Here is a 24,117-nt window from a genome sequence, read left to right as displayed (position 1 = left end):
ACGTGCATCGGAGATTACAGCACACACGCTCGAATGTTATATTTGTCTGACATTTCACGGCAGATAGGTTATTAATAGTCGTAGCGAAATATACGCCGAGTTATTTATTACGTACTCTATTGACAGAAATATTCCATTTAGGCACCATTCGTTCCTATCTGTATCGATTTTTAAGAGAATCACCACGATTCTCCTAACAGCCTTTAAAGTGTTCATCGGGTCTGACTAAAAATTATTTTATTTTATTTGGGAATTGAACAGATCAGTAATGTCAAATTATACACGTATACGAGTATTACAAAACAAGAACTTGTACTGTTTTTATTTCAAAATTACAAATTTGTAAAAATACCTGGAAGAGGGATCGGAGGTAGGAAAAGGGAAAAGGAAAAAGAGGTAAGATTAAACCTCAAGTCAAAGACAAATTGTACGAAACAAGTGACACATAACGCATCAACGTTGAATGATCTCAGCGCTGACAATGTCGAGTTGAACATCAAAATCCTCATATTCATCGTTAACCAATTTTGATGAACGACACTTATGGGAACCTGAGTTTAGAGCTTGTTCTGCTCGTGGAAAGCGCTTATATGTCAGTTGCCCTGGCGATTCGATTCAGAACTCTAAAGCATATACGAGTTCGTTCCAGTAATCCGGCAAGTCAACGAGCGAGTTGAGCCATTTACCAAATAGGATCACGTCTGCTGATTTTATTAGATCATCCAGAGAGTTCATTTAAAAGAAGATAGTAGACAGTTTCGTTATATTATCATGTCCCGCTAACACGGTTGATAAAATTATAATACAGCGTCTGTGGAAACTGCAAATGTAAGCCTTGTGCTCCTACTATCTTTATATCCTGGTCGCCTGGGAAACAACCGCGATACTCCGGCATTCCTTGGTGCACAATGCCGAGTAACTCAGAAGCCAAATAGACACTTTCTAAACGTCTTAAAATATATCACTTATCGGATGTTGTAATAATAGGTCTTACGTGCGCGGACAGAAACCAACTTCTTGCATCAACGTGTGTTTACGGTTTTTTTTCCAAAATGACCGTTATCTTGTCACGGAGTGCGAGGGCGTCGGTATGAGTGAATTCTCTGTTTTATTACATATTACGAGAGGATACTCTTATTTTTCTACTTTCGATTTTAGTTACTTAATTACGTTATGCTGGTCCTCTGTCGGAAGACTTTAAAAAAAGTCATTAAAACCCTAAATGCGTTTGTCCATCATTTATGGAATGCACCGATGTCGCTACAGATGCATATATCGCTCATTTGGTGCAACAATGATGTAATGACACTTTTAAAAAAAAAGTTAAATATGTCAAAATGTTCGGAAAGAGTATTTACATCGGGAGAAACATTGACAGAATTGATTTTATGCTAAAATACTGCGAGATGGCGCGAGTGTCATTGTAGAATTGAGTGAAACTTCGCCATTTCTGTTGCTACAACATCTGAATCTCCTGTAATATTTCTAAAAAATGCACGAAATGTGCGATATTTACTCGTATCAGAAAAGTTGAATGATGCGTGCGAGTGAGAACTCTTTTGTCCTTAAAGCAAAACATGTTTTTAAAAAACATGTTTCATTTTTAATTTTTCGATCGACGAAAGACTCGATTATGAAGAGAGGATGGATGATATTGCGACATGTGATAAGTCAGCATCGATGCAGTCGCTTTGTTTACATTTTCTGTGCAATATTTAAAAAGGGAGATTGAAGCGATCTGCCCGAGGGCATCGCATTACAGTGCGAGACTGGAGCGGCAGATGGAGAAAGTCCCGCCATTGTGGCACCGTCATCCCTTTCACTACCTTCTGGATCGAGGAACTCCTTCCTTCAATTTTTACATCCACGACTTTCTTTTTTGGTCCACAAAATACGCGTATCAAGTAGTTTGATTGTAAAGGTCCGCTACCGCGTTTAACTGCCCTTAACACGTTATCTGCCAACTACGAGATAACTCGTAGATTGCGTTCTGTGCTAGGACGCCGACTAGGAGTTATCTCGTTCTGTGTTTGCTTATCATATTCGTGCAGCTAAAATAAAATTCGCTTGTATATCAGCGATAATATGATAGATGGCTTCTGGGAAGAGAACAAAAATCAATGCTGGCTTACATGAACAGAAAATTTATAATTATTAATATAATTATTGAAAAAATCTAAATCAAGAAGTAAAATAATATTTTAAAGAATTGGCTTTTTAGACCGGAATTCTGAAAATTGCCGTGGCAGTCAACGTGTTAAAGAGAACCATTTTAAGCAATTCTTATATTTTTGTCAATAAGTTACCATTTAGGAAAATGGTGTAGGTTACATATTAGGGTCTGAAAATATAAAGTATCGCGGACTCTCGTCTTTTTAATATGCAACGCATGAATAATTAAATGCTATTAGTCTCTAGCTCCTAGTCTTTACTGCTGCAAGTTGTTCGCTGTTCGTTTACATGATCAAATAGTAGTACACAATCGTGCCGTCTTTGTCGGTGGTCTGCACTGAAATGGGCATGGAATGGTCGGCCGAAGGGCTGCAGCATCTCTGCGAGCGAACAAAATGTATTTCGCTGGTCTATTCAAATTAATTAGTAATCGCGCGTTTGAACGCAGCGGGGCTGACGTGAATTACAATGATCTCCGTCTCTGATGACTGATGGTGAGATTCTCCTTTCGCGATGTTACGTTCTCATTACGCAACGCAAATGGCGAACCTCTCGGGCTGATGGCGGAGAGCTAAAATTGCTCATTAACTTATCTCCGTGCCGTGAGAAGGAACGAGAAGACTCCGGTAGTCCCGCGCAATCTGTCAATCACTTATTTCAGCGGACACTTGCGCACAAATCATTTCTTAATGATGACTTTCATATTGGCAGCCGTAATCATATGTTTTTTTGCGGAACGATTACGTTTCTCGATTCTCTTATTATTATAGCTGTTAAAATCAAGATGTCGAACCTTGTCGAAGGACCCCTCGAAACATTGATACTCGGACCTCTCTTAAGTGTTCGAGTGCTGTTTTTTTCCTGCTTGATTTGCGAATTATGTTTCAATAAAGTTGGATCGAACCTGTTGATAGTCACGCTCGTTATAGACTATAAATTATAAGCACTCTAATCGATTCAACGTCCCGAGCCGACAATAAAGCTTCAGTTCTAAGTCGAGTTCCTGTTGACCTTTAAAATCCTTCAATCCGTCCTATTGTTCATCGCCTGCGCGGGTTTTATCGGTAACCTTTCGAAAGGTTGACGATTTAAATTGAGTATTTTCTTAATTTGCTTTACCTATCATAGTTTGAAGTTTAATTATCGACACTGCGAAGACCATTGTGACTGGAGGTGGCGCGCCACGCATGGCGCGGGCTTGCGTCCGAAATTCAATCGCGATTTCACGCCCGACGCGTATGTGCCGACTGCGATATGTTCTAGCAGAGTAACAGAAGATAAATCTGCTTCGTCACCGTCGACCCGACCGAGGTATATGATAGCCGTACGTAATTATGCGTGCGTGTGGTATTCGTACTAACGGTTATAAAATTACGTCCAAACATTTTGAAATTAAAAATGGTTAATGCCCCCTTTGAATGGCAGTCGTCGGTGAGGCAAAGGTCACGGAGATGAACAAATACCATTGTCTTTCTGGATGGATGCAACGATGGTAGATCCAAAACACTCATCGACATTCTATATAATTGTGACGCACTCGCTCGCGACCGAAGTCACATCCTTGAAGGACCACTGCTGGACTCCGAAAAGGTGAAGAAACTCCTACCACCAAGACAGGTCGTGAGCTACATGACTCACGTAGGTCTTAAGAGTAAGCTATTACACAGAGTGAGGTCACAATAGACCTAATATGGTCGCAGTGACATAAGGGATGCAAGATCCCTAGACCTATTTTTTTCAAATTCATTCATTCCTTGCCGAGTTTCTTCGTGGTCCTATAATCTTGTCATATTTCGATGTAAAAATCTTGCTTTGAAAATGGGTTTTAGTGTTTTAGTAAAACCATGTTTGTTAAATATTGTATACTCGTGTTTTATGTACAAGACGTAGTTTTTGACCGATTATAACTCAGTAGAGTCCAACTAGCCACAACAACTTCGCCTCTTCCACATTCATGCATCTCCTCAAACATACCCGCCGATCATTCCGACTTATCTTCCTAACCCGAACCATCTCAATGCGCCTTTATTAATAATCATCCTCTCTGCCTACTCCTGCGGGGAAACGGCGTGATGGTAGCAGTAGTAGTAGTAGTAATTATCTCAGGCTGTACGGTGATAAAATACACTTCGGACACCAGACGTGCTGAAAAGTGGCATTAGAAAGAGGCGAGCGCGAATGTGGTAACAAATTTAGCAGCGAGACATCGATAATCGATGCCCGGAGAACAGAACCTAGCTGCGAGTCGTGACCGCGGAGGGCCGCACACATTCCGTTCGGCCAATCACGATCGCTCCGGAGCCCGGAAACTTACCGTTCCGTCCATTGTCCGCCGTGACTCATCGGCACCATCGGCCAGACAGCGAAGAATGGACGAAAAGTGCGATATTTGTGTAATTAGTTACAGCAATATACAATAGTAGTTATGGCAGTTGTCCGCCTCCGTAGTGTGATGGTCAGCACGCTCGGCTACCGTCCTGGAGGTCCCGGGTTCGATTCCCAGGGGGGGGTTAAATAAATAAAAATGTTTTTTTTTCACTCTAATATTGATTTTATACTGGTACCTGAAGCGGAGGGCTGATCAACTTTCCTTCGTGTGTTAACAATGTTCAAGTTAACACTGCGTTTATAAGATGCAGTGCCCTATGCACCATTGGGGTGCGCATAAGGGTTTGAAGTAGAAGAAGAAGATTAAAAATGCTTTTTTTATTTGTTTATTTTTTTAATTTATACTGTAAACTTGTATAACTTTGAAAAAAATGTCATTCGTAAATAAAGAATTTATCGTAAAACAAATATGTATGAAAATACAAATATGCCTCGGAATGCCCTCTAACTCTGGTAGGAATAAAATATTGAATGTATTTTTTTTAATGAGAAACTTTATTGAAAATTGTCTTGTTCTTGAAATGGACCAGCGATTTGTCGACGCAATTGGAGTCGTTGTTACGGAACGTAATACATTTTGTACGTGTTTATTTTTGTATTAAATTTTCAAAAGATGTCTGTTACTCGGTGTTTGGACAAGTACAGTTCCCGTTTTGGGCGCAGTAGCGGAGGGCTAATTCGGCCACACAATGCGTAATAATTAGTAGCGCGATTGGGCGCCATATGGCCCGCGCGCCGGTCAGCGACCCTGCCCCGTGGCTACCGGGCCACTCGCCACTGCGAACTATGAAGATGGCTTGGTTCCGCAACATCAAAATACATCAACTAAATGTGTCCCTTCTGCCCAGGCTGAGGATCGGACATAATGTACTGGCATTCCACCTCAAAAAAATAATATCTTAACTCGTTCGTTAAGTGGAGGATAAGACTGGTGATCATGTTCTTTTTAACTGTCCCTTACTTCTTAACCTTGAGTTCCTTCAGGACATTCGCTCGGAGGGTTTGTCCTTCCCGCTTAATGTCCAGCATCTCATATCGCTAAACTCTCAAAAGGTCAATAATGCAATCATAAAGCACTTGACAAAGTATAGCAAAGACATTTGAGTGAGTATTACATTAGTAATCATTCAAGTTAATTTACAGCATAATGATAAAAAGTACCAGTTGTTTGTGGCATGTATCTCTCAGTTTTGGGTGGTTTGCCAATAAAAAAAAAAGTAAAAACTATGAAGATGGCCCCTTCGTGACCGCTAAATTGGTGCCATTTTTGGCATTCGCCTCTTCGTGCTGCCGCGCCAGGCGCTCTGGCCTTATAACCACAGATTGCCATTGTCGGTAGGTTCACACTAAGTGCGCATTAGTTGATCAAACGAACGCTAATCACCAAAGTATGCAGGTATCGATAAGTGGATGCCCGCGTTGTTAAACAGCGGAAGCTCGATGCTCTCGGGATTGTGAATTATTATTACGGCCGTCTCGACTAAGCGAGCTAAATGAATACGTACAGCATTTTGAGTGTGTCCAAATACTTCACAAATCTGGATTATCTCCAATTATAGGAGTTATTTTTCCATGATTTTTTTGACATCTCAATATAGATGAAGAAAAATATGGAAGCCTGGGCATTTACGGGGCTTACCAATAGATGTTTCTAGTGAAATTCTAGTGATTCAAGCACAATGTTTCAAAACTGGATTATTATATATATAGAACTTCCAAGAATTTGAGTAGTGTGGTTATCAATCATGGGTAGAATTGGTGAAAGTTACACGTGTGTTAAGTGATTACTATAATATGAAAAATAACTGCTATAATTGGAGATAATCCAGATTCGTGAACAAGTATTTGGACACACTCAAAATTTTATTGTTATTTATTTGTTCGCTTGTGTTTTCTACGCCGAGCACTCTGTGAGATGTAAGCAGGAAAGTGAAACGATGGTTTCCAGCGTACAGCAAAACACCTGCGGTTAGGATTCCTCATGGGAGTTTTTTCTGGCATGTCGGGTTCTCTAACCCTCCTCGGCCGCCATTGCATTCCTGCCGAGTGCTGTATATGACATACAATGGTACGTCCCGCGATCAAACAATTAGCTCCATCCAGCATCGGTGTCAATCCGTGTATAGCCGCCCCAGAATGGCGGATCCTCGCATTCCTGGATATGCTCGCAGGATTATTATGTCTATTTTTGCTCCCGCGAGAGTACTGACCGGTGAGTTCCCGTCACATTAGTACCTGATGAACGCACTCGCCGCTCAATAGATACTTGATAGACATATTTCTCGAATCGGGTATTTCTCTGGGGGCTTGAGGCCCAGCATTATTAAGTCGCAACTTAATTTTCTCTAAATCCAGATAAAATTTGACGTGATTGTTTTTTTTAAACACCGTTTTTGCATTGAAAAAATAAGTTTTTCGATTTTTTTTTGAAAATGAGAAATATTTGTATTATTTACTATTTAAACAATACTTCAATTTCATGATCAACTTGTAATGTTTCACATATGCTGGACTCTTTCTTTTTATTTTTCTTACTGATCAGCTTTTAATTTTACATAGGTGGAGATATTGAATTTTTTAAACGAGCTGATGAATTTGTCAGCTTCTTACGCGCGGGTCCTGAACTCTGGTTTTTGGCCGACTACTTCCTCTGTCCAATTCGTTTTACTGGCATGTTTGTACTGATGTTTTCTTCTTCTCTTTGTTGCAGGGGCAAATTCGCGTCAGTGCGCAAGATCCGCCACCTGGCGAGCGGCGTGGAGTACGCGGCCAAGTTCATTCGCAAGCGGCGTCGCGCGCTGGACACGTCGCGCGAGATCCGGCACGAGGTGGCCGTGCTGGCGCTGTGCGAGGGCAGTCCGCGGCTCGTTCGCCTCGTCGAAGTGTTCGACGCGCGCCACGAGGTGGTGCTGGTCCTGGAGCTGTAAGTAATCTATAGCTCTGTACCGCCACCTGTTCCTTTATTCCCCCATGGGATAGGACTAGCTGGGAGTCCACGTCACATTGAAAGCTGTCCCAACCGCGTTCCCGGATCTGATACAGAAACATCTAGGCTTCCTGACAGACCCTCTCTTGCAAAGATTTTTTTAAAAACTCAGTTGCTAAAATTATAGAAAATGTGAAACAAAATTATATGCCTAATTTACAAGTTTGAATAACCACCAAGTATCTTTCTACAAGCCCCAGTGAAAAGGGATTAGTAGTTAGTTATTTCAGTCAGCAAAATCTGATTTTAACCCGACATTACCCGGTCAGACATCTCCATAACCCCAACTAGCGCAGAAGACAGACACGGAACAGTGCCGAGCCATTTGCAGAAAACTTTCACTGAACCGAGACTTCATCAGGACAGCTACTAAATATATTTTGTTTGTTTCAGCGCCGCTGGCGGCGAGCTGCAGAGAGTGCTGGACGACGAGGAGCGTCTGCCGGAGTGCAGCGCGCGCCTCGCCATGAGGCAGATCCTGGAGGGGCTGTCACACCTGCACGCGCGCAACGTGGCGCACCTGGACATCAAGCCGCAGAACCTGCTGCTGACGCGGGACTTCCCGCACGTCGACGTCAAGCTGTGCGACTTCGGCATCTCGCGCCTCATCGAGCCCGGCGTCGAGGTGCGCGAGATCCTCGGCACTCCGGATTATGTTGGTCAGTATTCATTTTAAAAATTAACCAATTGACCAAAACACTGACCGCGAAGTTTATTCAGGTGGGAATATGGACGTCTGAGTTACGACACCTCATATCTCGTCCTATCCTGTGTATCGTTATATAGTGAAGGACATTGGTACCATAAACCAAGCTAGACATAAAATCTCCAACCCTCTTCGCGAGAAACGGAAGGCCTGTTGACGACAGTCAATAGTCCTTCTCCTGAGGAGGAATTAATTCTCCTGAGGAGTTTTACGTGGTTTCCTACCAGCAATTAGCAAATGCTGAGAAGTTCCTGATTACCTCATACTAGATTATCCCTCCTGTTTCCATCGCAAATTAAAATAAAACATGATATTAACTAGAAGAAACGAAAATACACTTTTTGATCTATAAACCTTGTAAGCAAGGTAAATACATGCAATTCCCATCTCAAAAAAGCCTGTATACGGTGGACTGTTAAGAAGACCCTTGGATAATACATTAGATGTATTTGAGGTTATGACTTACGGTGCAATGGTGCAATGTTTCAGCCCCAGAAGTCCTGTCGTACGAGCCCATCTCCCTGTCCACGGACATCTGGTCGGTGGGGGTGTTGGCGTACGTGCTGCTCAGCGGCTACAGTCCCTTCGCCGGGGCCAACAAGCAAGAGACCTTCCTCAACATCTCCCAGTGCGCCCTCAACTTCCCGCCAGAAATTTTCACAGACGTCTCCAACCTGGCGTTTGACTTCATCAGAGCTGCCCTCGTCGTAGATCCCAAGTAAGTGCACAATTCTCCATAAAGAGTGAAACATTCCTAGCAAATTTGCCTGGATCAAACGAAAAAGTGAAACGCTTCCCCTTCGGAGAAGGAGAAGCGCTTCAGTTTACAATATTATTTAATTTGTAGTTTAGAGTAAATGGGTAGAACAAGCAGCGGATAATACAGAGAACCTGAAATCACTCAAACCTTTCACCTTGTGTGTGCATTTCTCCACATTACATGACGTCTGTGAATCACATATATTGTGGATGTTGATAATTCCAACAAAATCAGTTATTTTAATCTGAGACCGTTCAGCTCTCAGACTCAATCCATCACCCAACAATAAAGCTAAATGCACTCAGAAGCGTGTCACACACTGAAAAGGACGAGTCGGCAGGGCTTAAATTAACTTTGCACAACATGTTATTTATTTTGAAATTTAGATACATTGAAGTAATTTTTTGCAGATAATGATACCTTATATTTGCATGTTTAATTCGCAACTTACGTTGAAACTCGATTTTATTTACCACTTTTTCTTTACAGATCCCGCCTTACCGTGGAGCAGTGCATGGATCATCCTTGGCTGAATGATAAGGCAAAATTCACATCGTCACCGAGTATATCCTGCATTCTCTCAAAATCCTTGGAAAATGTCAACGGACAGTCGTGTTTATCCGAAAATGGCCACAGCATCAAAACAGAAGATGAATGTGACGAAATAGATAGGAATAATTCAATGGCAGTTCCCCTGAAGCACCCGCACCAGAGGGAAACGGCCCCCCCCTTCCCGGATGCCCCCTCCACCCCCAAAGTCAGTCGCAAATCCCTTCCGGACTCTCCCACTTCGGTGCTCAGTTTATGTAAAAAGTTTCAAGCCGAAGTCCCCAAATTCTGCGAGACTAACGCGGTATATACCAACAGCGCCATCGTCAGCGTCATCGAAGTGTGCAAAACGTACGATTCCATGCCGGTGAATGGAAAAGGGCACACCAAAGAGAAGAGGGAGCTCGGTACGCAGAACGGGAAGAGCCACCCGTGCAATAACGCTTGCGTCAACTTGAAGAAGGAACTGAGGAAGGAGGCGGCCTACGCAGACTGTCCCCAGTGCGGAGTGTCGAGCTGCCCGCTGCTGCACGCGCCCGCGCCCATCGCGCACGTGGACCGAGCCATCATCTGCTAACCCCACATCCCCCTGCATCCCACAGAGTGCCATTTCTACGGGTGTTAGTATCCAGCGTATCCGGCTATATCCTAGTTGTATCGTTTGTAAAGGGAACATTTCTAATGTATGCGTAACTAATCCGAGTTTGCGTTAGAGTCGCGGTGCTCGCTGAAAATGTACAAATCCAGTGATTCATTACAAAGTAACATTTCTCACTATGGAGAAAATGCCTTAACTACAGTGCCAACAAAATTTAACATAGATGATAGCGTATAGATAGAAAAAAATTAGGTGTTTTTACTGTCCAGTAAGCTCATTTCCCAGTTACAGTATGTGTGTATATAGTGAGAGAGCGATGGTTATATGGTCCACAGTAGGAGATACTGAGTGTCAGATCCATTCCCCCCATAAGTGGAAGAACAGTTGTGTTTCCCTAGTTATATTGTTGGTGTTTGTCGAGTTGGACATGCCTCGCTGTTGAAATGTCCCGGAACGCACCTGGCACCTTAACGCACATTATTCTTAGTAACTCCCGCGCCGCAGTGCCTTCATCCGGGAACCGCTGACGGGAGACTTTTGGGAATTATCTACTTAAATGTGTACATTTTTATGTATCTAGATGTATGATTCCACAAATATCTATACCTTCCACCTTTAATATTAGTGATATGTAATATGTAATGTTTAGAGTATTTAAAAAAGAATGTATATTTGCAAACACAAATGGTTTTCCACTGAATGATATCAATTTATTTAGGTCGGTGTTCTTTTTATACCTTTACATTCCCGTCAGTTTCCTTTTAATTTGATTATAAATTTGCGCCAAATAAATAAAACCATTTGTAATCAATTTCTCAAAAATTATTATAAGACTGCCGTTAACTTTTGCGGCGACTATATTTAGCCATTGCTTCATCTATTTCACCAAGTAAATATTCTCGGATTCCAATTTGGATATTTGATATATCAGTCAACTTTGGGCTGAGATTAGTGAACACTTTTTGCTGGTTCAAGAAGTTGAATTCAACCATTGTACTTTATTTCTTTCCTTAGAGTTATAAAGCTTTTCTTTGTGTGACCATTTGTTCATAGATAGGTTTTTACGATTAAAATTTATCGTGCAGGGCTGGTGATCGTTCATTATCCTCGTGTGATAACTAAGGTTCACCTTTCTGATATGTAATAAATCGTGCAAATAATTATGTCTTTACATAATTCCAATTGAATATGATCCATACATATTTCTCACAAATAAAGTTCAAATACATGTAATGTTTTCGAGAAAGCTTTAATATTGCGCCTATTTTTTTATACTATCAGCGAATATTTCAGTTTTATAGCTTATAGAAATAACATACGAGTATGTATTTGTGTAAGGAATTGGTTCCATACAAATGGATAATAATTTTGTAATCGATTCATGTAAATAGTAAAATTAATTATCTTAGCGCGTAGTCTTACAGTATGGTGTAAGAATTATAAAGGTGAGGAATATGGGTTGCTACGTTATTTACGGAAATAAAGCTTCGAAAGCGAAAAATAAATGAGGTTTTGCTGGGTCGCTAAAGTGCCTACAAATAAATCCTACGAAGGAAATGTACAGACTCGATTTATTGAATAGGTTACGGATGATTGATGTTTGGCCAATGTTGATAGAGACCTGTGATTACCTATTATTGTACTACATATTTTGAATTTTGAGAATATTGACACACAATTTGACAACCACCTTCAAAATGCGACAACTTGGAAAACCTCCTCCGATGAGGAGCTGCAACGTGTTTCATTCAATTATATAATACAATTTATAGTGCTTATTACATGTACATAATTATTTACGTCTAACATTAATATAATCTGTTTAATTTTAATTTCATATCCTTCATCTTAAAATCGTTTTATTTTATTTTTCTTTCGCTGTTTGACTTCATTTTTGTTGTATCTAATTTATTATTCTATTTTCTTTTTATTTGATTTGGAAAAGAAACGTAAGATCATTTTCTGTTTTTTCCCCCCTAATTGTCGGTCTTTTTTATTATTAAGTTTTACACTTAAGGTACATTTCTTTAAGCAAAATTGTCATATTTTTGTTAAATGAAATGTGTTAATACAAACTACTTGTTTTACAGATCAGTTTCTACTAATTTTTTCTTTGTGTAAAATTTGTTTAGATATAATTTGTAAAATATTAATGAGTATATATTTATTTGATTTCATTTTAAATGTTTAATTTAAATTTAGCTAAAGTTAAAAAGTTTCTTTGTACTCCAAGGGTTTGATCAACTATGTATGTATGTATTATTTACTTACATTCAATTACTGGAAATAGTATTTTTTTGTTTTGTATTATTGATAGCCTTGGAGATGTTTACAGTTGTTATACAGAAAACTATAAAATAAATTATTGTGATACACTATTTTGATTTTTCTTTTGTCCTTTGAATCTCCATTTCTTGTCTGCTGATAAGTTGTCCCACATACATATTAGGCAGCATTAATAGTGATAGGTTCCGAGGAAGTGTCAAACAAACTGAGATCAGACACATCACCTTTTAAGGTGGGGACTGACCGGAGTTGTAACGTGTTAAGTCAGTACAGCGTTCCAAGTGCTCCATCCGAAGTAGGATGCTCGCCGCGAATGTTACGTTACGACGAAATGTGGAGGTCAGTCCCCTCCTTTAGACAAATAAGTAGTCTAACAATGTAACGGAGAAATGTCAGACCATCAGTCCACTAGTATTATTGTTGAATGAGAATGGAATAACCAAAATATCAATGTTATTAAGGCCTAGTAATCAGTAAATCACAACTTAATTTTCTTTGAACCCAGTAAACATTTGCTTAGTCATTATTTTTGCTAAATCTGTCAGGGAGTATGGAGGTAAATGAACGTCGAAGTTCATCTGTCAGTTAGTATGATGTAACTTGTATAGCAATGACATCTGTGGATATTTGTGTGTAATTTTGTCATAATTGAAAAATATTTCGAATAGGTGTTTTTTTTATTAAATTATTTTAACATAATTTCTATCATCATAATACATCAATTGAATGAAAAAATTTTTTTTTTCATGTATAAAGAACCCACTCCCTAGAGAAAGTCGGACATCAATTTTTGTATTCCCGAAAAGGTTAAAATACTGTTTTTGTATTGAAAAAATACATTTTTCTTAATAAATATAGGGTTTTGAAAAGAAGAGTTATTAAAAGGTAAGGAGTTAAAAAAATATGTATATATTTTTTCAAAATATGTACTCGAAAAATCAAATTCCACAATATATATATTCTAAAAAAAAATGGGCATGGAGAGACGTGATTTCTGGCGCAGCCGTTCACTTACTGAATTCAATGCTTACGAGTAAGGTCTTAAACAAGTCAATTACCTAGGAGTAAATAATCACAACAACTAATGGAGTTGCATCAAGTGGAATCTCTAAAGACAAGTTTTCAAATATTTCTTTTAAATTTTTAAATGTCTGTTTTTAATAAGATTTGTAGTGAAAGTCTGTTATTTCACATAAAATTTGAATTTTTACATAATTTGAAAAATAGTGCAAAATTCTAAGCTACCTAAAAATTTTTTATTGGTCATTTGACCATTAGCACTGGAGTGCCGCCACAGAGGCAGCATACGTGGTTTTTTCATATTACTTGAGTGCTTATGATATGGTGACAACAACATAAAGTCTTGTTCCTCGATAGTTAAATATATTTTAGTAGGTCGAACATCATGCTTATTATTTTTGTAAATAATTCTTTGTATTTTGTATTCAAAAGGGTTTTTGTTATACGTACTTCAGGGTGTGTCTATGTAGTTTTATCGATTGTCACTGAAAGTAGCGTTCGCACTTATTAAAAGCATCAAGGTTGGCCGTGATCTCCCGCGAAATAAATTATTTTAGGGTCAATGAATCATAAATAAAATAATAAAACCCTTATCCGCACCCCAATGATGCATAGGGCACTGTGTAATATAAACGCAGTGTTATCTTGATCGTTTACACATGAAGAAAAGGTGATCAGGCCTCCGCTTCAGGTACCAGTCCATGGTAGTATTGAATAAATATTACAGTGAATAAATCACTTATATTAATTTTTTTACCCCCCTTGGGAATCGAACCCGGGACCTCCAGAACGATAGCCGAGCGTGCTGACCATTACACTACGGAGGCGGACAATGAATCATACTAATGCAAAATCATCTTATTAAAGATAAATTTATTTTTCTTTTAAACTAGTTCATATTATAATTCAGAATCTGAAGGTACCTCAGGAATCCGAACAGTAACACGTAGACTATTTTTTGACAAAATGCAGCAACAAGACTTGCCAAGTTTTGATGAAAAGTTGAAAACCTTTTTTTGGGGGATGGAGGTGTGTGTCACACACTCTCACATAAAGTTTCCAAGGAACAAAACCTATGAAAAACTGATACATTTGGAATGCGTCAAATTATTGGTCGATTAATTCTTCTTACCATGTTCGCTCCCTGGGTGGAGCATGTGGCCAACACGAGACGTCTCCAAGTCTCTGTCACGCGCCATCTCCTTGGCTTCCTCCCAGGTCAGTCCTGGGAGGAAGCCAGGATTTTTTTTTATTGTGAGTCTGTTCTGAAGTTTCTTATATAGTCAAGGAGAACATCAATAAGATTTTTTATTCATTACCATAATGTATTATTCGTACTAAAGTCCCATGCAATATTATTTTTGTATAATTTACATAGCCTCATTTTCATCAAATAGTACTTCAAGGGCGATTGTTCAGAATAAATTATAATTATTGGGGAAAAGACAGTAATTGTGGAATCATTACAGTTCAATTTAAAAAAAAAATCTGTGGCAATTTTCTTAAGACAGATATTTTTGTTGTGTTTTTCCCTGATCCGTAAATATTTTCAAAAAGAACATACATGCGGGCCTCATCTTTCACACATTCGACTTTCGCACAATTTGGTATTTTGCACATTTAAAAAAAATCTTTTTTGGCAATAATGCAAACCTGTTTTCTTTCTGTGCAGTTTTTCTCCTTTCACACTATGAAATGCGTATATACCGGGTTCGTACAGTGAAAAGTTTTATGTACGTACTGAATTATAACATATAGATGGCAATAAACAATATTGAAGACACATGGGTTGAAAAAGAGTCAATAATTAAAGATTCATGGAAACAACTATGGCCAAAAATGATAGGTGATTTCATAAATTCTGATGAAACTCCAGAAACCATCACACTTGAAATAGTTCACCTAATGAACGAAGCAAATCTGGATATTAACAGTGAAGATGCTGATGTGATGATTGAATCTTATTCTGAACTCTTGGCTAGTGAATTTCTAATGGACCGACTAGAGAATGAAAATAATATCCAAAAAGTGATAATAAAGAATAATATCCAAAAGTGACGAAAAAGAACCTGAAGAAAGTATCATGACCTCAACAATAAAAAAATATGAACGAAGCTTTTACGCATCTCAAAACATTTTAAGAAATTATGGAAGAATGTGATCCCAATGGAGAACACATATCTCAAGTGCGTAAGGCGATCCACAACAGTACTTCATGTTACAGAACTCTCTACAAAGAAAAGAAAAAAAAAACAACTCTTGACAAGTTTATTGAGAAAATATAATTTTTATTAAAAATGTACTCAGCCAGTAATTTTTGATTAAAATTTTAGTGTTTTTTTATTTATTTATTATGACATCCCTCTACTTTCGAACATTTAACTTTCGCACCACATAACATTTTATGTATCCAAGTACCTACATAACACAAAAAAGTACCTACCGCAAAACTTTTTGTTTGTTGTCTATGAATTTTGGCGCGATTGTACGGACTCTAGTTATTTTATTGTATTGTCTGTAGTTTGTTACTTTTTTGTGCGGAGTTGCGCAGGTCGCTTTTCCTTGTTTTGAATTTGATTTTACTATCGGCGTGGATGTATTTTTTGTAAACGTTTAAATAAGAAACTGTCTGTGAAAATATATTCAAAGTTTATTGAAACAAAACTTCGCATAATGGATAATTCCGATATTGACGCAATTCCGAAAAGTGGTGCAAATCCAAACAGCAATGGTCATGGCACAGAACAAAGGCAAGATAATGACGAGGGAGACGCTCGAGGAATGACCTTTCCTAATGGTCTTCAGCCCATATCTAGAATGCCAACCGAGAGATACTCGCCGTATTATAACATGAACCACAAGAAAAGGGGATTGGCGTTGCTTTTCAATCATGAACACTTCGACATAGCCGGATTGAAAAGTCGCTCCGGGACGAATGTCGACTGCGACAGTTTGAAAAACGTTCTGAAAAGCCTGGGATTCGACGTTTCCGTCTTTCACAACTCTAATTTAAAAGAGTTGAATGAAATTATAACCAGGGCCTCGAAGATGGATCATTCCGATCACGATTGCATTTTGATTTCGGTTTTGTCGCACGGCGAGTTAGGGATGCTTTACGCCAAGGACACTTTCTACAAGCCCGAGATGCTTTGGCACAGTTTCACCGCGGACAAGTGCCCGACATTGGCAGGAAAGCCCAAGTTATTCTTCATCCAAGCGTGCCAGGGAGACAATTTGGACGGAGGGATTCTAATGAGAAACACTACGGAAACTGACGGGCCCGGGCTCACGACCTACAGGATTCCTATCCACGCCGACTTCATGATCAGCTATTCCACCGTGCCCGGGTACTACTCTTGGCGGAACACAACCCGCGGCTCCTGGTTCATCCAGGCCTTGACCGAAGAGCTAAGCTTGCACGGTAAGGACAGAGAATTACAGACGATGATGACCTTTGTGGCGCAGCGGGTGGCTTTCGACTACGAATCTAACACTCCGGATAGCCCGGTGATGCACCAGCAGAAGCAGGTTCCTTGCACCACCACCATGCTCACGAGGTTACTGCTGTTCGGAGACAAGACAGCCAAAGCGGCCTCCAACAAAGCTCCCTTGTGATAACTTTATAGTTCAATTTTTATTTACCCGCAAATTGCTTATTGCAAATGTCCATTTATTTTTTACTTTACTATTTCTTGCCTTCGTACTTTTATCGATGGTAACACCCTTTGACTTCATTTGGAGTTAACCCTCAGCACGTCACCATGACAGATCTAAATGTTACCTGCGCGTTAACAAAGTATGTATGTAATATTTATGCACCATGACACAGTATGTGTGGCATATCACAGCTTGATTATATTCTTGCGCGGTCAATAAATAACCATAATATAAAAAGTTCAAAACTGTTGGTTAAAACAGCCCTTTGAATAAATATTAGTTAACGTGATTGGGTATCAAATGTAAGAAGAGCTGTTATTCTTTTGTTTTGTTACTTTATAAAAAAATGAAGTAATACCTTGTTTTCCAACACCTTGTTTAGGTAACTTTTGTTGAGAATTTGTTTAAAGTAACACATTATAATTTGTGAAAGGTTTGTGTGGTGATATCACGTATTATTTTCTTTTGACAATTTTTGGGCTATCTTCCTATTAAAATTAATTTTATTCTGCCAAAATGTCTAGTCTCCTCCGCTAAGGAGTTGCACACTGCGAGTTACGAGCACAAATATAAGCGTAATTATTTAATCATAGCTTCGTACGAATCCTTCAAAGGTTCATCAACCTTTAGGGATGAAAATATTCTATCTATATTAATTGCTAATATAATGGTAAATAATAATTCAGATATCAATAATGAACGATATCATCTTAGCCTCGCTCTATCAGATATTTTATAAACATTATGAATTATAATAATTAATATACATAAAAGTAAACCGTCAATTCACTGACCTGTTCAATTTCACCTTTGACTCAAAATGGATATAACTTATTTGGCCTGATAAAATTATAACCCTTATGTCATATTTGTATATGTAATACATTATTAAAATTAATAATAATAATAAAACCCTTATCCGCACCCCAATGGTGCATAGGGCACTGCGTCATATAAACGCAGTGTTATCTTGATGGTTTACACATGCAGGAAAGGTGATCAGCCCTCCGCTTCAGGTACCAGTCCAGGATAATATTGAATAAATATGACAGTGAAAAAATCACTTCTATTTATTTTACCCCCCTTGGGAATCGAACCCGGGACCTCCAGAACGGTAGCCGAGCGTGCTGACCATTACACTACGGAGGCGGACGAATTTATCAAAATTAATGAAATCATACTTAACAAAGAGTATTTCATTAAAAAAATATACAATAAAACCTATTTATTATATTGACCCTTGTCTGGGATAATATAATTTGTCAGTTAGGTAAAGATTTTGTGTTTTAGTAAATCAACTAAGAATATATGCATGATTGTACGCTAAGAGCGATCTAAAGGGAACTCTTCAAGGATCGCCGAAGAGTACATTTTTTTTAATCTTTATTTTTAGTTTTTTTGAAATGAAATGATCTTTACCTAAAAAGTGCGAATGATATTTGACCGGGAAAAAGTGGATATGACCGACACTACTTTCTGCCTGAATCACTACTTTATATTGAGGTTTTACTGTACATTAGGTAATAATTAATAATTTTGACACTGATTTTGGCAAAATGTTTGCACTTTTTATAAATAATCTATTCTAAAATTGAATGAGCCTTTGAAAAAGACTGCGAGTGATGCTTTCAATGACTTTTATAAAATTTTACTAATATTCCACGGTTATAACATTATTGGAGAAATACCCACCTATAAATTTAAGATAAATTCATATAATGACTGAAATATCCTCTCAATTTTTCTATTCCAAATAAATTAATATTTTTAAAATAAATTCATTAATTTTTTTAACCTGATATTATCGTTTAGTTTTTTTTTATCCAAATAAAAAAAAAAAAAATTGATGCATATTATCGATTTGTCTAGATGGAGCACCGAACAAAATATATATAGATATTTTAATTTTAGATTTAGTTAGATTTGATGCTCAAAGATACTTTTGAATGCTAATGGATTTTGATAATTATATACCTGTTTTGACTTATCTTGATCGAGCCACTGAACAAAATCTATAGATAATTTTTATTTAATATATAAAATAAAATCTCAAAGATAATGTGATTGTAACAGAATTTTGATAATAGTGTATCTGACACAATAATAAGAATCAATTGAATATATAAGGATTTAGTGAGAAAAGATAGTAATCTTTAATCTCACGATCGCACTTACCATTTATATCATAAAGGGAGATTATATAATCAATTTAATCTAAATTACAGTCCATAATCAACTTATTTTTTCCCAATATGTTAGTCTCTAGGATGGTCATCCTATATGGTCATATGCAAGATTGTTTAAACAAACAGAAAACCTCATGTGAAATTTTGAAAAAAATCCTTCCGTTACATTACATAACAATTACATAGTATTATTAAATTTTTTTCAACTTATTTATATGCCAATAAAGCAATACATAAATGAACATTTTATGTAAAACAAATTTTGGTAAATAATACAACAGAGGTTGGATACAATTAAGGACTGCTCAGTTTAACTGATAGAGCAGCGGAAGCGAGATCCAAAAGCCCTGGGAGCAGTTGGTTACTTTTTTCTGACATATAATTATTTCATATTGTAATAATTTCCTCTGTATTGTTCATCTTTCGTACTGTATATGCTATCTAAAAAGATAATGGAATGGAATGACAAGGTTTAGTGTGTACGGTGTATGGTTCTAACGCTGCACCAATATAGATTATATATTATTGTATGTGCGTATTTACTTATTACAATTTGATATGTACATTAGTGCAATTATTAAAGCTCCTTATTTCTTTAGTTTGAGCCATGTTTATGAACATGCAATAGTTTATTTTCTTACTAGAAGTAATTATTATTTTTCTATGCAAATTTCCACTTTTTTTAGTTTGTGTAATATTTTTAAGCTAAGATAAGTTTGAAGTTGTGAATGATAGAGCTTTAGCTCAAAAGACTGCCTTATTGAATGGTGAAATATATTTTGATGTGCGAAAACTTTATAAATATTCATACTTAATAAATAAATTTGTCCAAGAAATGCTTTTTATTCTTTGAAAGAGCTTAAGCTTAAGAAAATCTACCATCTCGAGTGTTAAGTATGTTATAACTCTGGCTTAGAGAAGCATTAAGATTGGTTTGTATTCAGCGCTAACTAAATTGCACTCCGATCGGTTAAAACTTTATTTTTAGTTACTGTATGTTTATATATATACTCTACTTATTTATTGATTTGGCGTTTAATTTGTAGAGCTCCATTTTAATTTATGTATTAATTGTTAAATCAAACACAGATTTTTTGAGTCTACTAGGTTGTATTTTATTGTTAATAACACATAAAAATTAATATTGTGACAATTGTTTCGCCTAGTTATGGCATTTTCAAATGAATGCCCTAGTAGACTCAAAAAATCTGTGTTCGATTTAACAATTAATACATAAATATACTCTACTTACCTTGCAGTGAAGGTGCGTAATGGTAGTAGTAAAAGTAGTAGTAGTTAAGTCATGTAATATTGTTAACAATAAATATTTAACATGTTAAACGCCAATACTAAAATATGTAATTTTTGAAATCTACGAAAAAAACTCTACGGTACTTAATGTATTTTAATAATATGTATAATGTATTTCGTTTATTTCTCAAAGGAGAAGTGTGACTGGTAGCGCAAAAAAGCGCTTTGAATATAGCTCTTGATTGAGGTCACTGGTGCCCCCCATGGCGCTGCGGTCCAGCACAGGCGAGGTCACCGGTGCCCCCTATGGTGTTTACGTGTTAATTAGGTAGCATTTGACTCCAGTATAAAAAGACAAGAAAAGAATTTATTTGAATTGTGTAATATGTAATCATAAACAATATTACTCACCATTTATATTAGCAAACTGATATCAAATTGCAAACATCTGTTATCTTCCATTGATAAAAAAATCAATACCACAGATTTTTTCTAACTGATAAAATAATAAAAAAAGTATGTGTTTTATAAAAGTTTATTTAATACAAAAACATTTCATTAAATAATTAGCAACAGTATAACAAATATTTATAACAATATTATTATTCTCAATCTACACGTGACTCGCTTATGCAATGTTATCTCAGAAAACATATTTTGTCAAACAGAAGATAAAAAAATTGGGATTATTTGCCTTAAAATGGATTCATGGTGATATTTGAGATTTTATTTCATTTTTCATCTCTTTGTCGCTTTCATAGTGCCTTTCATTTTATTAATTGTTCAAATATCTTAGTAACCAATTGAAATAATAAAACAAACCAAATACACAAATTACTGGTTATTACATTATTGAACACTAATAACGCACTAATAACACTGAATAACGCATATTGTTTAATTTTATGAAAAAAATTGTCAACAATATATAAAAATTACTTTGGCAAAAATGAAAAAATAAAATATTAAAGAAACATAATTTCATAAATTATTAATTTCTTAGAACACATTATGTATGAAAAGTATAAAATAATGTGCTAAAATCCTTATTACTATGAATTGAAACAAAAAGAATAAATGAAATCTGATTGGCGATACGTTAGAAATTGTTTTAGGATGCAAAAATGGTCCCTCGGTATTCGAAGTGGTTACTTCTGTAAAGAAGGTTAGAAATAGGGAAACTGCGAATATGGAGACTGTAGAAGGCCAATATGTCACCCTTCTGGAATGCATGGATTTTGGAAATATTTAAATAGAAAATAGCATTTTTCTGTTTTACAGGTGTTTATACAAATTCATTCAATTACATTGATTTATTGCGAATTTTCCACACCATGAAGAATACTCACAGACTAATACTTAAATATTTAAGTAAAAAAGGCAAAGTGGCAAACTCAAAATATAGGTTACGTTGAAGTTTGTTAAAGAAATGTAATTTGACATGGGTGATATTATAAAAAGAATCAAAAATATTTTTGCATTAAAGTGCCACCCATCTGCCACACAGCAAAAATTTTTTTTATAAAGGCTGGGTACAAAGTATGCAAATTTATGCTTATATTCAGTCTCTTAAATTCTCCCTGTAATAAGACTACTATTTATGGTAACAGTATGTTTAAAATATTACAGATGAAGCCTGAAATAACCAAATTCCACGTAATATTTTTTTAAGAATAAAAAAAATAATTGTTTGGATGTAAAGTTTGCTTAAATCCTCCGTTATGATATTAACCAGTTGCCAGTTTATCCCGAGCGTGACTTGGCAAGGAGTTTATGTTGCATCGATGAGTCCGAGTGCTGCTTGGACAAATCATTTTCCAACTTGGTGGTATTGATTTGCCTGAGCCAAATATATATGTATTGTTTTATTGACTAACCCGAGCAGTGTTCGGGTAGTCCCGTTTCGAGTTGTTTAGTGATGATTTCCTGCACCGACAAATTTTCTAACCAAAATTCGGCTGTTAAGTGGTGAAAGTACATAATTATTAAAAAAAAAAGAAATATTTCGCTCACTCCTTTCAAGAACGTCATAAATCAAAATTCGACAATTTTCAGTTGTGCATGTTTTCGGAATGCCCAGAAAATGTACTATATCCCAGCAAAAGAGGCATATTTTTAACTTAATATTTACCCGCTACAGGGCAGAAAGTGTTGTTTTTGCATTTTGAAGAAAAGGTATTGTTTAATATTTTTTTTTAATCAACTAAATATTTTTCAAATGGAGAAAAAACCTTCAGGCTTTACCTAAAAAGATCTGTTGCACAGTAAAAAATTCAGTAAGTGGCTTGATATTTATTTTTAATACATTGTATTCTATTTATTTACTTTAAAAACGATCTGAAAAATCAAGTTTTTTGATTTATGACGTTCTTGAAAGGAGTGAGCGATTTGTGTTTTTTATTATTCACACAAATATTTCGATTTCATACTATTACTATGAGCCTAAGTGGCTCATTATTAGAAATAGGTATAAAATTGTAGAGTGGGTTTGAACCGAGAAACTTTGAGTCCGCGACAACCAGACACATTAAATATAAAAATATAGTTGTAAATTGTGAGTTACCGTTTAGGCACACAACAAGACTAGACATGAATATTGTTGTTGTTTCTTTTTCCATGTTGAAGAAGGTTTTATGAAAACGGCACTCTACAAAATGTCCAAAATTATTATTGTTATATTATTACAAATTGCCGCCTCCGATGCACTAGCAGTGGTTAGCGGGTTTGGCCACCGTTCTGGAGGTCTCGGTTCTCGCGGGCCTCCCAGCAGTTCTCCCAGAAGGTGCTGAGCCTCTGTTCCTGGTTGGCGCAGAAGTGCTTGAAGTCCCGGAGGAATCGGAGCTGGAAGGCCTCGTCACCCGTGGCCGGAGTGTTGGAGTTGCGCCACTTTTTGGAGACCATGTGATTCCATGACCACAGGAAACCCATCTAAAGAAACAAATTATGTATCAACATCTGCATAACTTGTCTGGTAGACGGACAGATAAGCAAGTATGTTAGATCATTCTTAGATTGTGCTACAATGCCTGCATTGCTCCTATTCTCTTATACGGCTGTGAAACATGGTACCTTACAAGGGCCCAGAGCAGCCGTGTACTTAGCTTTGAGAATAGGTGTCTGCGGAGAATTTTAGGCTTTTTTTCGGTGTGGTTTGACTTTATGAGGAATGAAGAGATAGGGCGTAGGACGCAGCAAATCTTGGTCACAACTGTTTTCAAGAAAAGGCGATTCAGTTGCCCGTGCAACTGAATCGCCCATGCCATGTACTCCGCATGGGTCCCGAGAGCCTTAATTAAGCTTGCTTTTACAAGACATTAGGTTTGCGAATAAATACAAGTGATTTTTCACTCTAATATTTATTCAATATTCTTTCTCTTTTTACTTTTTAAAAAGTTAAAGAGGAATATTTGCGTTTTCATTATTTACACAAATATTTCAATTTCATACTATTTCTGTGAGCCTAAGCGGCTCATTATTAGAAATAGGTATCAAATTGTGGTAGAGTGGGTTCGAACCGAGAAACTCTGACTTAAGACTCTGCGACACTAACCACGGGAC

The 24,117-nt window shown here is 37.0% G+C and overlaps 3 protein-coding genes across 9 annotated transcripts in view; 2 read left to right on the top strand and 1 right to left on the bottom strand.

Moving 5' to 3' along the window:
- Drak (Death-associated protein kinase related) overlaps positions 1–12,537 on the top strand; it is a 175,708-nt gene extending 163,171 nt beyond the window's left edge. Inside the window, exons 2-5 of the mRNA XM_088258153.1 lie at positions 7,271–7,483; positions 7,940–8,205; positions 8,742–8,970; positions 9,502–12,537. Of these exons, the coding sequence (XP_088114279.1) occupies positions 7,271–7,483; positions 7,940–8,205; positions 8,742–8,970; positions 9,502–10,138 (1,345 nt within the window). The 3' untranslated portion in view covers positions 10,139–12,537. The remainder of the gene's footprint in view (positions 1–7,270; positions 7,484–7,939; positions 8,206–8,741; positions 8,971–9,501) is intronic.
- Positions 12,538–16,007: 3,470 nt separating this feature from the next.
- LOC148310559 (caspase-1-like) lies at positions 16,008–17,222 on the top strand. The gene has a single exon (XM_088258145.1). It carries the CDS (start codon positions 16,139–16,141, stop codon positions 17,078–17,080), a length of 942 nt encoding a protein of 313 aa, XP_088114271.1. The 5' UTR covers positions 16,008–16,138; the 3' UTR covers positions 17,081–17,222.
- A 5,499-nt stretch (positions 17,223–22,721) lies between these two features.
- The window catches only part of Iml1 (GATOR complex protein Iml1), a 47,627-nt gene continuing 46,231 nt past the window's right edge, over positions 22,722–24,117 (bottom strand). For all 7 annotated transcript variants that reach the window (XM_088258138.1, XM_088258142.1, XM_088258143.1 and 4 more), the window contains one exon: positions 22,722–23,487. In XM_088258138.1, coding sequence (XP_088114264.1) covers positions 23,275–23,487 — 213 coding nt within the window. In that variant the 3' untranslated portion in view covers positions 22,722–23,274. The remainder of the gene's footprint in view (positions 23,488–24,117) is intronic.

This window comes from Brachycentrus maculatus, unplaced genomic scaffold, assembly GCF_059751285.1.
Source record: "Brachycentrus maculatus isolate JH-2025_06_01 unplaced genomic scaffold, ASM5975128v1 h1tg000091l, whole genome shotgun sequence".
NCBI classification, from domain to species: Eukaryota; Metazoa; Arthropoda; class Insecta; order Trichoptera; family Brachycentridae; genus Brachycentrus; species Brachycentrus maculatus.
The sequence above is the reverse complement of the archived record's forward strand: the minus strand, read 5'-3'. Positions and strand labels throughout refer to the sequence as shown.

What these genes read in the sequence shown, in the direction of transcription:
- LOC148310559 (XM_088258145.1), top strand. Translation starts at nt 16,139, where the DNA reads ATGGATAATTCCGATATTGACGCAATTCCGAAAAGTGGTGCAAATCCA.